The sequence below is a fragment of the Zootoca vivipara genome, chromosome 17 (genome assembly GCF_963506605.1).
Source record: "Zootoca vivipara chromosome 17, rZooViv1.1, whole genome shotgun sequence".
NCBI lineage: Eukaryota > Metazoa > Chordata > Lepidosauria > Squamata > Lacertidae > Zootoca > Zootoca vivipara.
Window position 1 is genome coordinate 27,754,506 of NC_083292.1, and position 16,405 is coordinate 27,770,910.

The following is a 16,405-nucleotide window of genomic DNA, read 5'->3' on the forward strand; positions in this document are numbered from 1 at the left end:
AGAGCGTCAAGGGAATAAGCATTGCTCAAGCAGGAGCCACAGTGAAGAAGGCCCTTTTTCCAGGTTAACCAGGGGAGAGAAGAAGGCCTCTGATGAAGACCTGAATAGCAGGGATGGGGAACCTCTGGCCCTCCAGATATTGTTGGACTAGGTCTCCCAGCATGCCTAGACACTGACTATGCCAGCTGAGGCTGACATAAGAATATAAGAAGAGCCCTGTTACTGGATCAGGCCAGTGGCCCATCTAGTCCAGCATCCTGTTGTCCTCACAGTGGCAAACCAGACGCTTCATTGGAAAACCAGCAAGCAAGATTTGAGCACACCAGCCTTCTCCCCTCCTTTGTTTTTTCTAACTACTGGCATTCAGAGAAGAATAGCCATCCTGACTAATAGCCACCAATATCCCTCTCCTCCATGAATCATAAGAACCTAAGAAAAGCTGGCTGGATGAGGCCAATGACCCACCTAGTCTAGCATCAGCCACCATCTTAGGTACATAGCAAATAGGACAGGCTTAAGAACATAAGGCCAAGAGAACAGCTTGCTGGATCAGGCCAAAGGGGCCCATGCAGTCCAGTATCCTGTTCTCCTTGTGGCCAGCCAGATGCCAGTGGAAAACTGGCAAGCAGGATCCAAGCACCAGAGCACTCTCTCCTCCTGCGGTTTGCAGCAACAGGCATCAGTAACATTTCTGCCTCTGACTAGTGGCAGAGCATAGCCATCATGGCTAGTAGCCATCAATGGTCCTCTCCTCCATAACAATATTTGAGTCCAACAACATACAGAGGGCCCCATCCCTGTCACAAAGGGTTAGGGTAACAAGGATGTCCATTGGACAGCATTTTGGACGCTCAGAGGCCTGGATCCGAGCCTGGGTTAAGCTTCCTTTTCTTTCTGGGTGTGGTGGGTTCTGCTTACCCTGTTTGGGGGACAGGGACACTGCTCAGTGGTTGGGCATGCAGAAGGGACCAGCTGCAATGCTTTGCTACTGATGCAAATGAAAAGCGGTATTGGGTTCTTCCTTTTAAAAAAAGGCACAAATAAAATAAATAAGCTCTGCAAATTAAATAGCTGTGTTTTTTTCCAAAACAAAAACGGGTGTGTGTGAATGTTTATAGAAATGGCTGCCTGGTTGAATTTGACCCTCGCTGCCGATCAGGGCTGTGTTGCCCCCCCAGCAGGGTGCGAAGAAGATTGGCAGGACATGCCCATGGAGGGAAAACAACAGCCTTGAGACCTCTGTTCAAATCCAGCCTTTGACTTACGATGGAGGAGTAATGACTGGATGGTGCTAGCCGCCACCCCCTAAATATGGAAACAGTTGCCTTATGCAGTCTCTGGCCATGGAGAGGGGGCTCTGACACATGCAAGTCAAAGGTATTGCCCCCTTATCCCCCCCCCCCTGGTTGCCTTCTTCCCAGGAATGTGGATGGAACCAAAGTAGCTTTGGGAGGCTGAGCCTGCAACAACTGTTGCCAGGAGGCCAGAGGAAGGAGAAGACAGAGCCTGGAATTTAGAATGGGGAGGGCATCTTGTGACCTTCCAGAAATAAGACAGACAGACAGAGCTCCAACTTGAATAAAATATTGCGGGAGGGCCAGGTAAGCCCCATACCACATAATCGATCACATGATGTGATGCACGCACACCATTTGAATGGCAATGCCCGTCAAATATTTTATTGGGGGGCTGAAGCCCCCTTGGCCCCTAGAAGTTGGTTCCTATGTTTATTCCTATCCCACCTTTTTTTCCCCAGACAGGGACTCAAGGTGGCTTACAGAGAAAATAGGAAAAGCTAAAAACATAGAAAATATCAACATTAAAAAGTAATTAAACACACACACACACACACACAAAATATACAGTCATACCTCGGTTTAAGTACGCTTCGGTTTGAGTACTTTCAGTTTAAATACTCCGTGGACCCGTCTGGAACGGATTAATCCAGTTTCCATTACTTTCAATGGGAAAGTTCGCTTCAGGTTAAGTACAGACTTCCGGAACCAATTGTGTACTTAAACCGAGGTGCCACTGTGTGTGTGTGTGTGTAATTAAATCTGTTAGAATATACACAACAACAAGCAAATAAATAAATTGCTGGACTCCGGCTTCCACCAGCCTCAGCAACCAATATAGTCCCCACCGTCAGGCATGATGAAAATTGTAGTTTAATGCCAGCTTCTCTGGTCAGTGCATTCCTTCCGCATGGCCCCTGCCCATGGGTTCCCTATCCCGCTCCTGCTTGCTTCATGCCAGTAGCCTCCCTCACAGTCAAGTGATTCATAAAAAAACATAAGAAGGGCCTGCTGGATCAGGCCAACGGCCCAACTAGTCCAGCATCCTGTTCTGACAGTGGCCAACCAGATGCCTGTAGGAAACCCACTAGCAGGACCCAAGTGCAAGAGGCCCCTCCCCCGCTGCCGTTTACAGAAACTGGTATTCGGAAGCATTGCTGCCTCCAACTGTGGTCAAGCAAAGCCATCAGAGTTAGTAGCCATCAGTAGCCCTCCACTCCCACTGCACAAATTTGCCTCATCCTCTTTTACAGCCATCCAAGTTGGTGCCTCTTGTGGAAGGGAGTTCCATAGTTTAACCCAGGCTTCCTCAAACTCAGTCCTCCAGATGTTTTTGGCCTACAACTCCCATGATCCCTAGCTAGCAGGACCAGTGGTCAAGGATGATGGGAATTGTAGTCTCAAAATATCTGGAGGGACGAATTTGAGAAAGCCTGGTTTAACCATACACTGTGTGAAGATGTTCTCCCCCCCCCTTCCTGAATCTTCCAACATTCAGCTTTTTTGTATGTCCACAAGTTCCAGTGTTATGAGAGAGGGAAGAAAACTTTTCTCTGCCCACTTTCTCTATGCATAGTTCAACTAAGTTATGCTCAAAGCAGGCCCACTGAAATCAATGGACCAGTCTTAGTCATGTTCATTCATTTCAAGGGGTCTACTCTGAGTAGGAGTAACGCTGGATACAACTGCCAGCTTGCTTTTAAATCAGAAAAAAAAATCACCAAAAAACAAACGGAACAGATTTCTAAGGCAACATCGTTTGGGTTTTTCAAATGGCCTTTCTTTAATTAGCGCTGTCACACGCTTTCATTTAAACACCATTGCACGAAGATATAAAATATAGCGTAGAAAGTGTTCAGCGCTAATTAAAAGATTGACTAAAAGAAGGAAACAGAAAATGATGCCCAGAGGAGAAGATGCAGCAAAGGCGTCCCAAAAAACAACAGGTCCACCTGCCCCAAATGTCACAGGACAAGTCTGAACCTCTTCGGAAAGAAGAGCAAATTGCCCAGAGAGCCATTCAGATTTGCAGGCTTACTGGGGGGGCAGGGGGCCCCAATTTTCTGCAGGTTGGAATGGTGGAAGAGCCACAGGGAAAGAGAAGAGAGCAATACAATGGCAGTCATGTGGATGACCCACAACAATGAAGCAAAAGAACACCAGAACCGCCTTGCTGGATCAAGCCCATGGCCCCATCTAGTCCAGCATCCTGTTCTCACAGTGGCCAACCAGATGCCCCAATGGGAAGCCAGTAAGAGCACAAGAGTCCTCTCGCCTCCTGTGGTTTCCACAAATGGCATTAGAAGCATGGCTGCCTCGAGCTGTGGAGGCACAGGATAACCATCACGGCTAGAAGCCATCAATAGCCCACTCCTCCATGAACCATGGCATTTCCCCCGACTTAAATGCCTGGTGTGCAAGTGCCCAAAGTCTCGATGGGAATGCACAACTGCCTTTGTCTTGCAAAATTTGCTCTGATGCAGAATTAGACCTTTCCTGCGTGGCAGACTTCGGGGTTTCCCTCCTCACTTCTGCCACAGAGTGTCCCCCAAGCACAGACAATGCCCCAGCCACACCTCGGGGGCAATCAGAGAAGACATAGAGATGCCACGTGGCCCCTTTGAGAGGGCAGCTTCCCAAGACCACCCTGGTTCATGGGCAGATGCAAACACCCACCCACATCCACCCACAAGCTTTGCATGCAGAAGATGCTCCCAGGTTCTATCCTGGCATGGGGAAGGGCACCTTTTTAACATGCAGAAGGTTCCAGTTTCAATTCTAACAGCGTCTCCAGGTAGAGCTGGGAGGTAGCTTTGTCTGAAACCCTGGGCAGCCACTGCCAATCAGTCTAGAGACAATAGTGAGCTGGATGAACCCAATGGCCAGACTCACTATAAGGCAGCATCCAGTGGTCCTCTCTCCAGATGGTGCTGAGAAAGACCCATCTGAAACTCTGAGATACAGCTGCCAGTCCACGTATGTAGACAATACAGAGTGAGATGGTCTGGCCCAGAACAAGGGACCCTCCTATGTCCCAGTGTGCAAGGCCTGAACTGAATGAGTGTGTGTTTGTGTGTGCAACCACCACCACCCCAAGCACAGAGGCTGTGTGTTCTGCCCTCACAACCATCTCCCTTTCATAAACAGTTCTGAACTGGCTCTGAGCACAGCCAAACTCTCCAGCACATGCCAGGGGAGCCCTCCTGATGCCAACTGGTGGTGCCCGACGGGCACAGCAGCAGCAAGGAAGAGTCTGGAGCCGTGACCAAGGAGATGATCCACAGGGAAGGGAAGGGGAACAGAAGCAGGAGGAAGAAGATGAAGAAGAGGGATGAGGAGGAAGAGTTATTTCCCTATCCCATGCACATTCCCTCTCCTGGCAGCCTACTTGGCAGCCGACCTTGGGCTGACCTTGCAGGGAACAGCCAGGCTGCCTGGCCCCAGAGCGCCCTCTGCAATGATGGAAACAGCTCAGCCCCAAAGCAGCACCCATCACAGAGGGTGCAGCTAATGGGAGGGGGCAGGTAGGTGGGCACTGCTCAGGCCTTGCCCATGGGCAGGGGAAGGGGGGGAGAGAGGGGGGGGGAGGCTGGTGCAAAAACACAAAGAGGGAGAAAGAGAAACAGAGGGAGGGAGGAGCACACAAGCAGGTGCTGAAGCTTAGGTGGCCTGAACTGATGAAGCCCAGGTCAGGAAATACCTAAATACCTGACCCAGTTCTCAAGATGCTTGAGAAAAGGGGCAAAAGGCTCGGGTTTGTTTTATTTGATCCCTATCCCGTCTTTCCTCCGAGGAGCTCAAAGCAGCAAACACGGTTTTGTTCCCCACACCCTGCCCGGTACACCCACACCCACACGTTATCTCACAACAACCCTTTCAGGTAGGTCAAGCCAGGGGCAGAGGAAGTGGGGTGCGTTGGGGGTGGGCCACCCTGGGTGTCACCACTGAGGGGTGTGTGTGACAAAATGCCAGGGTGCACTCACCGCGGGGCCTGCAGTGCGCCCGAGCCATGCCCAAACAGTCCGTCTGCCTCCTCCCCACCCCCCAGCTGTAGGGCAGCTGAGTGGGAGGAGGCAGGCAGACTCCTCAGAGGCCCCGCAGAATGTCCTGCCCCGGTTGGCCCCACCCCGTGGGCAGCTGGCCCCATCCCTGGGTGCAGGGCACACGAGCCATCCCAGGCGCCCAATCAGCTTGCTCCACTGCTGGGTCAAGCTGAGCCAGTGACCAACCCAAAGTCACCCTGGGACTCTCAAGTGTTTTTAAACAATGCAATTTCTCCCCGTTCTTAGAAAGTGGCTTGGAGAGGCCCATAGACAGGCTGGGTTGCTGTGGCTCCCACCCCCTCTTTTCACGTGCTGAATTCTTGTATTATACAGGTAGGGATTCAGATAGGCAGGCAACCCAGCAGAATTTCTGGCTTGATCATCCTTTACGGGAACCCCGTTCACACCTCAGTATGTCACAAGGTGTTGGGATGAAGCAATGGGGCCCCCAATTAGCAAGAGAGGAGGCCCCCCCCCGACACCCTCCTAGCTATATTACTAGAGCATGACACCATGCCCTACACACCCGTCCTTGACGAAGGCTTTGTGGGCAAGGATGCAAATGACCTGACCCAAGGCTGTTGGTTTAAATATAGGCAGTGCCAGGGGAGCATCCGGCTGCCACTTGGAAAAACAGGAGAGAGACAGGCCGAAGGAGCCCTCGGAGGCAGGCCCAGTGGCTTCTGAAACATCCTCCCCTGTTTGCCACATGGCATGGGATAGGGGGGGGGCATGAGGAGGAGATAGCAGGAGGGTGGAGGGAGTCACAAAAGACCTACTTGGCACAGTTGCTCAAATGGACTGGAGACACATGCGGCATAGTGGGTGAAGTGTCAGACTAAGAGCAGAGAAATCAGGGCTCAAATCCCACCTTAACCACTAAATTCACCTTGAGCCAGTCACATACCCTCAGCTTGACCTACCTCACAAGGTTGTTGTGAGGATAATATGGAGAGGGAGAACAAACCACTATTATGTTCCCTAGAGCCATGGAATCAGCATCGCAGGGTTGGAAGGGACCCAAAGAATCATCTAGTCCTACTCCCTGAGAGGCTAAAGAATCCCTGGCAGATGGCTGTCGAACCTCTGTTTAAAAACCTTCAACCGAGTCCACCAGTACCCTAGTTAACATCAGCCAAACACCAAAAGCAGATCAAAACACATGTCAGCATTCCACATGCCTAGCTAGTCTTGTCTAAGCAAAAATGCAGAGAGAAGGGTTCAGGCAATGAGTCCCAAAGAGGCTCAAGAAATTTCCTGCTCCTGAAGCCTACCTGGGAACAGCAAAAAAAAAAAAGTTGTTCTACTTTTATTAAAATATTCATACTCTTCCCTAGTGGGACCTTAAAGGTGGCAAAAGGCCATAATTTAAAACATGGCAAATAAAACTGCATTTTAAAAGCACCAAGGAAACACTAAAAATGAAGGTAAGAAAACAGCAGCAATATAATATCAGCAAATGAGAAAGGGGGGGACGGACAGAAGGAATAACGGAGCCAGAACCAACTTCAAGGAGGTTGATCATAGAATTGGAAGGTAACCCCAAGGGTCATCCAGACCAACCCCCTGCAATGCAAGAGTCACAGTTAAAGAATCGCTGAGAGATGGCCATCCGACTTCTGTTTAAAAACCTCCAATGGAGGAGAGTCCACCACCTTCCAAGGGGGTCTGTTCCACAGTCAAAGAGCTCTTACCATCGGAAAGGTCTTCCGAATGTTTCTCCTTTCTTGCCATTTGAATCCATTGGTGTGGGTCCTACCCTCTGGAGCAGGAGAAAAGCTTGCTCCATCTTTCATGGAATGGTCCTCCACATATTTGAAGATGCTATTCTACCACCTCTCAGTCTTCTCCTAAACATGCTCCCACAACCGTTCTTCATCAGGTTTGGTTTCCAGACCTTTTATCATCTTGGTCGCCCTCCTCTGCATACCTTCCAGCTTGTCAATAGGCCTATCCTTCTCAAATTGTGATCAGATGGCTTTCAAAAGAGAAACCATTTTTAACTGGGCAAAGCAGAAGGGAGAGGAAGCCAGGGGAGTCTCCATGGGCCTCATCTAGGCCAGCCCTCCAGATGCTTTGGATTACAGCTCCCATCGGACCCAGGACATACAGCTGCACTGACTGGAGCCAATGGTGGAGGGAGGCTAGCCAATGCGCTATCTCAAAGATGCCCCAAACTGGAGTCCCCACCTGCTGTGTGCCAGGCCTGCAATCAGGAACTTCTTACTGGGTAGACTTAGAATGTATGAAAAGCCCTGCAGAAGGGGACTTGTCTAGGGCAGCATCCTGTTTTCACAGTAGCTAGATGCCCCTAAGAACCTAGAAACCCAGGCAGACTGCCATTGCACCGGAAGGTTCCATAAGAACCTAAGACAAGCCCTCCAGCTGGATAAGGCCCACTGGAGGCCCCATCTATTCCAGCATCCTGTTCCCACAGTGGCCAAGCACATGCCCATTGTGGGAAGCTTGCAAGCAGGACCACTCTGCCCATTTGCAGTTCCCAGAGACAGGTACTCAGAAGGCAGAACACGGCCAACGTTGTGGCTGGCGGCCCTTGACAGCCCCATCCTCTTCCATCGATTGGTCTAGTCCTCTTTTTTGAGCCATCCAAGTTGGTGGTGTTCCCATGCCTGAGGATTCCTGGCTGAGGAAGCCTGGGAGGGACTGCACGTTGTACGGTCCTGACCGAAATGTTCTGTCGCTCACAGATAGTTTGTGTCTCTGCACAGTTGGAGGCAGGGTCCGTCCCATAGTAGAAGCCCTTCCGAACATGTGCAGAGTGCCTTTCCCCTACAAGAGGAAAAGCAACAACCAACTCCTTGCATGATCTGGAATTAGGGAAACAATTGCCCTGGCTCAAAAAACAGACTCGCAGGCGGGCTTGCCCACCCCTGCCCAAGGTGCCCTCCATTCCAGGGATTAACCTTTGACCTGCAAAACTACCTTTCCTCCCCTCCTGCAAAGGCCTCTCTGCCTGCTGCCCCCCAGCAACACACACCCTTCCTGCTCCTGCTCGCACACTTTTGAGAGGCTTCAAATCCATCTCCTTCCAAACCCATCAGCCAGCCTGGGCCAGCGTTTCCACGGCAACCGGCCTAGGCAACAGCCGCCCAGCCTGCCCGTCACGGAAGCCTCCTTTGCGAGGGCCGAGAACAGCCGCCGCGGCAGGAGTCAGGCGGCCCTGGTGTCTCCTCCGGCTGCACGAGAGGCTCCCCTGCCAAGCCCATCTCCACGGCAACCGGCCAAGTCGGTTGCCGCCACCGCCATCTGCTAGCCAGCCTCCCTCTCCAGACAACAGGCTTACGGAGAGCAGGCGAGTGGGCGGATGGGCTGAGCCCGAGTGCCGGCGGCATGTGGGTGTTGTGTTGTGTGTCTGCATGTAGAAGAGAAGCGGGAGAGTATTCTTGACGTAAGCGAGCACTATTTGCTGCCTTGTGCGAGACGAGGGGTTATGTAAACTCCCGTCGTCTGGTTGCCATGCAAGAGTCTGAAATTGTTGTCCTTGGCCCTGAGCTGGGAAGGGAAAAAAGGGGAACTTAGGATGGCGCCTGGGCAGGCGGGCACGTTCAAGGCTCCGAATTGGCAAACTGTCAGGAACCCAAATGCCCATGAAGACTCAGAGCAGGAACTCAAATTTCTTCCAGGTCGTGGGACTTCATAGTATCGCTTGGTCAGACCCCACCTGGAGTCCTGTGTCCAGTTCCAGGTGCCACAGTTTAAGAAGGATATTTTGCAAGGTAGAGGGTATGCAGAGGAAGGTGGTCGAGATGATGAAAGGCCTGGAAACCAAGCCTTATGAGGAACGGTTGAGGCACTGGGGATGTGTAGTGTGGAGAAGAGGGGATGGAGAGGAGAGTCATATGTGAAGGGCTGCCCCATGGAAGGTGGAGCAAGCTTGTTGTGTGCTGCTCCAGAAGGCAGGACCCAAACCAACAGATTCAAATGACAAGAAAGGTGATCCCAAATAAACATTAGGAAGAACTTTCCGAGGGTAAGAGCTGTTTTGACAGTGGAACAGACTCCCTCAGAAGGCTCATTCATTGGAGGTTTTTAAATAGAGGTTGGATGGCCATCTGTCAGGAATCCTTTAGCTGCGATTCCTGCATTGCAGGGGGTTGAACTAGTTGGCCCTTAGGGGTCCCTTCCAACGCTATAATTCTGTGATTCTATGACTCCAGTTGCAGAGGTGTGGGGATTAACGCTAGTCTCCGGCTCCTATCAAGCCCAGCCAGCATGGCTAGCGGTTAGGGCTGCCGGAAATAGGAGCTGGACAACTTCTGGAGGATGTTTCAGGTGCAGAAGCATCGCCTGCTGCTCCCTGACGGTTTCACCTGGAGGTGCCAATGGGGATTGTACCCGGGGCCTTCTGCATGCAAAGCAGCTGTCCTATGGTCCTTCCCCTCTACACAGCTCTGGGCAACTCACACTAATGAAACATACCACCAGGGTGCTGGGGGAGGGCCAGAGAAAAGACCCAGGATGATGTGACCTTGGAGTTAGGCTACTAGCAGGGGGTGGGCTCCTGTGTGAAACAGCATCCCTTTCCAGAAATGACAGGCGCCCGCTATCTGCACTTCCCGGAAACAACGGAATGCATTTTTGTTCCAACAAGCTTTCCCTGCTGGATAGTTGGATCTTTGCCAGGAATGTATATTTGGTATCACATTAGGTTTGTTTCTGTTTTGTTTTTTAAAAGCATTTGTGCTTTTTAACTGTCTTGCAGTTTTTACTGCGCATCCGCCTTGTGAAGATTGTGCAGAATGCAATTAATAAATTAATAATAGCAATAATAATTTGTTGTGGTCACTTGGGCCTTAAGCAGGAAGACAGTCCAGCCCACCCCCACCCCCAACCTGCCCTCTGACAGGAATTCCCCCCCCCCCAGGAAGTTCACCTCTGAGCCACCTCCCACCAGTGTCCAGTTTAAGTTCCTTCGGGATGCCCCAAAGGGAACCAAGGGGAAACTGAGTCCCAAACCCTCCCTGACCCTGCCCAGTGGGCCTTGCTTACAAGGTGGGCTGAGCATACCACATGCACCACCCTTCCCACAGCCTGCCACAGGGTAAGAGGCCATGTTCGCAGGGCAAAGGTGCAAAAGGGTTTCCCGCTTTTTTATTCAATTATGGGACGGATTTCTCTCAGGGTGGCGTGTTACTCATTGATTGCCAGAAACTTTAAAAAAAACAAAACATAAACGGGCTGAATGAGACTAGTTTAGAAATAATTACTATAATTTAAATCGAAGGACAATACATGACCTCATAGTGGGGAGCAAGACTATAACCAGGTGACCTGGGATTTTTCCTGCTCACTCTGCTGTCTTGGTGCTGCTGAGTGTAGAATGGGCAGCTTCAAGTCCTGCCCCCCCTACACTCTCCCCTTTTCTGGGTTTTTTAAAATCTCTAAACCAGGATTGGACTGGGTAGCCCTTCAAACAGAGGACTGCCTTCTGTAAAGTGGGACAGTGGCCTCCTTAACTTCACTAAACCGTATCCCGCACCGTCTGCTCTTAACCGTCAGTGGGGGGCTCTCACATTCCACCCCAGACCTCACCAGGGATTGATCCAGGTGCCTTCTGCATGCCAAGCAAGTGCTCTGCCAGCACTGAGACAGCGAGGTGCCTCTCAGCTCTGGGGGAGGACAAAACACCCCAAATCACTGAGCCGGGGAGGGAGGGAGGGAGCCCACTTGCCTTCCTTGCCTACTGGCACGGAAGGGGAAATGAGCTCAGCACCCAGCAATAATACAGAAAAGGGTCACTTCTGGGCATGCACAGAATGCAGCACGGAGTAGCCACAGAATTGGGGATCAGGGCCCCTCACCCCCAAGGGGAACAGCTTTCAGATGCAGGGCCTCTCTCTCCCCACTTTTTTGTAAGGGGCTCCAGCACTGGAGTCTGCTCAGGGAGGGGAGCCCCCCCCCCTGGACTTTCCTTCCTTCCAGATCAGCTGCTCCAGAATTGGCTCCCTTGGCAGCCCATCCTGGCTGCTTGCCAGAGCAGCAGGCAGGGCCATAAACAGATAAGTAATAGCTGGATAAATTGCACATAGCTGGGGACCAGGTTTCCTCTGACCCACAAGCAGGGCTGGCCCACGACATGTTGGCACCTGAAGCAAATGGAAAAATGGCTCCCCACCCCCTGGCTAGGGAAGAAGGGGTGAGTGAAGATCTATATCAGGAACAAGGGAGAGGGGAATCAAATCAACCTTACCCGATGGTTGAAGTGGGGCTCAAAGGCCATTGCTGGATGGCTGGGGACTGAGAATCATGCCGGGCAGGCGCAGAGCCCAGGAGACCCCAGAGAGCTATTTTGTCCCTGAAGAAGGGCAGGTGGGGCTGCCAGGTCAGTTGCACCCCAGACCCAAGACCCCTAGAGGGCAAGACCCCAGTGATGTCAGCAACCACAGACTCTGACAGCAGGTCATTCACATAAAAACACAAAGTCTAGCAAATGGTTGGAAACAGAGACAGAAACCTTAGCTCAAGGGGGTATTCTCAAATCATTTTTTCTCTATTTTATCATATGTGGTGGACATGCGAAAAAATTAAAAGATTTTGGGAAATGATATATAATGAACTCTAAAAGATTTTTAAATACACCTTTCCCAAAAAACCGGAGGCTTTTTTATTAGGACTTATAGGACAGGAGATTGTAAAAGGAGACCAAGTACTATTTATGTATGCGACAACCGCGGCTAGGACTTTGTTAGCCCAAAAATGGAAAATGGAGTTACCAACGATTGAAGAGTGGCAGACGAAAATGATGGACTATGCGGAATTAGCAAGACTGACTAGCAGGATCCGAAACCAGGGAGAGTCAAGGTTCCAAAAGGACTGGAGTAAATTTGTGGACTATATGGAGAAGCACTGGAGAAGTTTAAAGACACTTGCAGGACTGAAATAAATCCTACGAATTGGCTTTAAGTAGATGAAATAAAGGAACTGCGAGATAGGAGTAGACAAGAAAACCGAATGGGGGGAAGGGGGGAAGTCAAAAGATCGGCAGAGCAAAGAAAATTGTAATAATTGATAAGATGCTAAGAAGAAAAAAATGTGTTTATTATGTTTATTATGTGCTGTTGTGTTTGTGGTTGTATGGTTTGTTTTTGTTTAAATGTGTTTAATTGGAAAATTTAATAAATTGCTTTTTTAAAAAACAATTTTTTCTCACCTGCTCAGGGCACCCAAGGAGCCCACCTGGAGATTCAAGTTCTCCCCATGCGACACAGGGGGATGGAGCTCAGGTCGGCCCTGGAGGCCTGGCAACCCCTAGCGCAGGGAAGGCTAAGGCCAATGGGGTCTGGGAACCCTCAATTCAGGAGGGAAGGAGTCCAAGGAAGGCCGGGTCCCAGGCAAAGGGGGGAGGGCCCTGGCGGCTGCAGGGAGCAGCGTGCTGAGATTTAATTTCCCACAAGGAGCATCATGGGAAATCAAGATGGCCGCTGGACCCAGCCAGCCGGTGCTGCTTAAGAATGCTTGGACCCAGGGCTTGTGTCAGCAGCAGGCTGAGCTGAGGTCCTGGCAGCTGCCCGAGGTTGATACCCAAGCATGTTCTCTTGCACCCCTGCAAACAGCAGCCAAACAGAAGGGCATTCCCATCAATGAAAGGGTGTGGAGCCCCAAACAAACCAGGGCCATGTCACGGACTGAGGCCCCACAGCTCTCTTTTTTCCCTGCAAAAGGAAAGTGGCCGATTAAAAGTGGGCTTTTCAAAAAGTAGCATGGCTATCCTAAGCGAAAAGTGTGAAAGGGACTGAGGGGAAAATACAGTGTGACCCACAAACAAGACCAGCAAGACATAGCACAGACCCACATGGTAATTGTGGGTGAGGGGCAAACGGCCATGACTCTGTTCTCTAATTCTAAGCTGCGCTTCACACCCCATAGCAGCCATTTTGTGACTGGTGCCCTTGGCAAGAGTCTGAATTTTTAATTCTTTGAAGCTCAAATAAACATTATCTATAAAACGGTATGCATTTTGATTTTTATTATGTATTTTATAAATTGTATTAGCTTTTAAAAAAGTTCATATATTCAGTAGAGAAGGGAGAGGGAGCACAGGAAGAGGAGAGGGGCTAGGAGATTTACAATTTATCAAGATAAGAGTCCTGACACCTCGTTTTTTTACCGAAAAAAGGCTCAGCAAGGGAAGAAGGTGGATCGTGGAGATATCTGATCTGGCCATGGTGATACATGCCTTAGTTACATCCCATTCAGATTACTCTAATGCTCTCTACATGGGACTGCCTTTGGAAAGCGTTCGGAAATTTCAGGGGGTCCAAAGTGCTGCAGCCAGAGCCAGCTACAGGGAGAACAGAAACACCTTTTTGCAGCAGCTTCATTGGTCCATTTCCAGGCACAATGCAAAGTGGCCCTATACAGGTTGTGGGTCAGACTATTAAAGGATATATATATATGCCTGGCTGGGCTCTGAGATTTTCTGGGGAGGCCTTTCTCTCAGCCAGCCACCCTCACAGGCACGTTTGGGGAGGACACACAAGAGGGCCTTCTCAGGGGCTGCTCCTAGACTGTGGAACTTCCTCCCATGGGAGGCTAGCCTCACCCCTTCTCTGCTTTCCTTTCTCATTCCAGCAGACTTTTTCTGGTTCTGACAGGCCTATGACCACTAACTGGCTGTTGTGACAAGGTATTCTGAGGTGGGAATGGATTGTTCTCTCTCTCTCTCTCTCTCTCTCTCTCTCTCTCTCTCTCTCTCTCTCTCTCTCCGCATTTAAATTATTTTGAGTGTTTTCAGTACAGTACTGTTTTAATGAAACAGTGCTTGTTTTTCATATTTACTGTATATTTATTGTGTGTTTCTCGTATGTGTTTTAATTTATGCTGTCAGCTGCCTGGGGTCCTGTACTGGAAGAAAGAAAGGACATGAACAGAACGGAATAAAATACAGAAAGAAGTGGAGGCAAAACTTAAGGAAACTAGAAGGGACCCCCACCCTCGCCCTTCACAGAGACCACCAGCAGACCTCAACATATCTGAGAGTTAACAAGTCACCACCATCTTTCATTTATTTACTATTCTCATCATCACAAAAGGGCTCAACAAAACGATGATCTACTAATAAGCTAGAGATTTTCTTAAATCCTCAAACTGTTCACATACTTTACTTTTAGCCATCATTACAACAGCCCTGCAGGATGGCCCCTGTATCCCTTCCTCCATATTATGGAAAAGACAGAGGAGGATCCTAGAACTATAGAACTGGAAGGGACTCAAAGGGTCATCTACTCCAATTCTCTGCAATGCAGAGAGAGGACAGGATTTCATTTGGCTCACAAGACTACTGTTTCCTTTGCCTGAACCAACTATTAGGACCCCTTCCGCCATGCGACACCCTCCCTGATGGGCCAGGCGCCGTACAGGCCACGGAAGCATTCACACTCCCCACTCGCAAGCCCCATGCAGTGTTAGAAACTCAGGTATATAAGTTGGTGCCAAATGGCTCCTAAAACCAGGGTTATAGTCGCCAAAATGGAATGCCTAGTTGCCATTTGGGGGCCAGAAGGCTTGAAAGTCATCTTTTTCAATGCAGTCGTACCTCGGAAGTCGAATGGAATCCGTTTTGGAAGTTCATTCAACTTCCAAAATGTTCGGAAACCAAGGCACGGCTTCCGATTGGCTGCAGGAAGCTCCTGCAGCCAATATGAAGCCACGGAACCCGTGTCGTACGTTCGGGTTCCAAAGAACCTTTGCAAACCGGAACACTCACTTCCGGGTTTGCAGCGTTCGACTCACAAGGTGTTTGACTTCCGAGGTACGACTGTACAACTATTTGGTTCCTGAAATTCGTTCTGATGGTGCAGATGAAATATAACGGATAGAATTCTACAAGATGTAGGAAAACAGCCAAGATCCAGGAATCCCCAGGCATGCACTGCGAGATGGTGGAGACTTCAGGCATCATCCTGGTGCCCAGCCATCTCCACTTGGTTGCAAGTGGTCAACAGCCAGGTGCAAAATGTGCCTGGCAAATTTCAAACGCTGGCCTGGTCCCACTGGAACCCGTGGCTCCCAGCTCCCCATCAGCCTCTTACCTTCACTGCAGAACTTGCCCTGGAATCCGGTCAGGCTGCAGTCGCACTGGACCTCGCTGTTGACCACGGTGCAGATCCCTCCGTTGACGCAGGGGTTCTGCTTGGTGCACAGGTATTCCGTGTCACTGCGGATGCCCTGGCTGCCCAGGAGGGCGGGGGGCGTGTCGCCCACTTTGAGGTTGGCCACCATGCCACGGAAGGGCATCTCGTACTTGACAGTGCTGAGGGTGAGGGCCGAGAGCCGGACGTCCGGCGGGATGCCCCCCACGAAGAGGTCACTCTCCACCGTCATGTCGCGCCGCTTGGACTTGACCTCGGCCACGCGGGCCTCTCCGTCGACCACTAGCATGGTCTCGCGGTAGTTGCGCGTCAGCAGCAGCATGTGCCAGCGGTCGTCGTTGACGGGCGTCTCCAGGTGCAGGCTGGCCGGCTCGGCGCAGGAGATCGTGAAGCGCAGGCGGAAGCGGCCCTCCAGGATCAGCAGCTCCAGGAAGTCGCAGTTCCCGCCGTCATCCAGGTACAGCACCAGGGCCCGCGAGACATTGGTCTTGAGGCTGAAGCTCAGCTCCCCCGAGGAGCTGGCATCCCACCGGGCATAGCGAGCCCACTGGCCTGTTGCGCCCCCAAACTCCAAGGCCGCGCCGCCCGCCCCGGGGCCCAGCGCCGAGGCCACCAGCAACGCCAAGGGCAGCAGGCGCAACGCTTTCGCCATGGCTGCCCCGCTCTGCACACCTCGAGGCGAATGGCGCCCCCCCTCCTGCTGCACACCTTCAGATCCACATGAGACTGACCGGCAGAACAGGCCACAACCTGGCCGGGCAGAGAGAACCTCCTCCTGCTCCTCCTCCTCAAAGAGCCGCAGGGGCTCTTGCGCAGGAAGGGGCCACAATGTACGTCTTCCGCGAAGGTCCTCGTGGCTCCCCTGTCCCCCCCTCCCCAAGAGCCAAGGCGACTCTGAAGCAGCCCTGCCTACAGCATATTCGTCCTCTCATGGACAGGGGCTGCAGAATAGCCC

General features: G+C 51.2%; 1 protein-coding gene across 1 annotated transcript in view; it reads right to left on the bottom strand.

Moving 5' to 3' along the window:
• Nucleotides 1-16,102, bottom strand: part of LOC118076247 (neurexin-2) — a 159,337-nt gene extending 143,235 nt beyond the window's left edge. Inside the window, exon 1 of the mRNA XM_060269842.1 lies at nucleotides 15,397-16,102. Within this exon, the coding sequence (XP_060125825.1) occupies nucleotides 15,397-16,102 (706 nt within the window). The remainder of the gene's footprint in view (nucleotides 1-15,396) is intronic.
• Nucleotides 16,103-16,405: the final 303 nt, after the last annotated feature.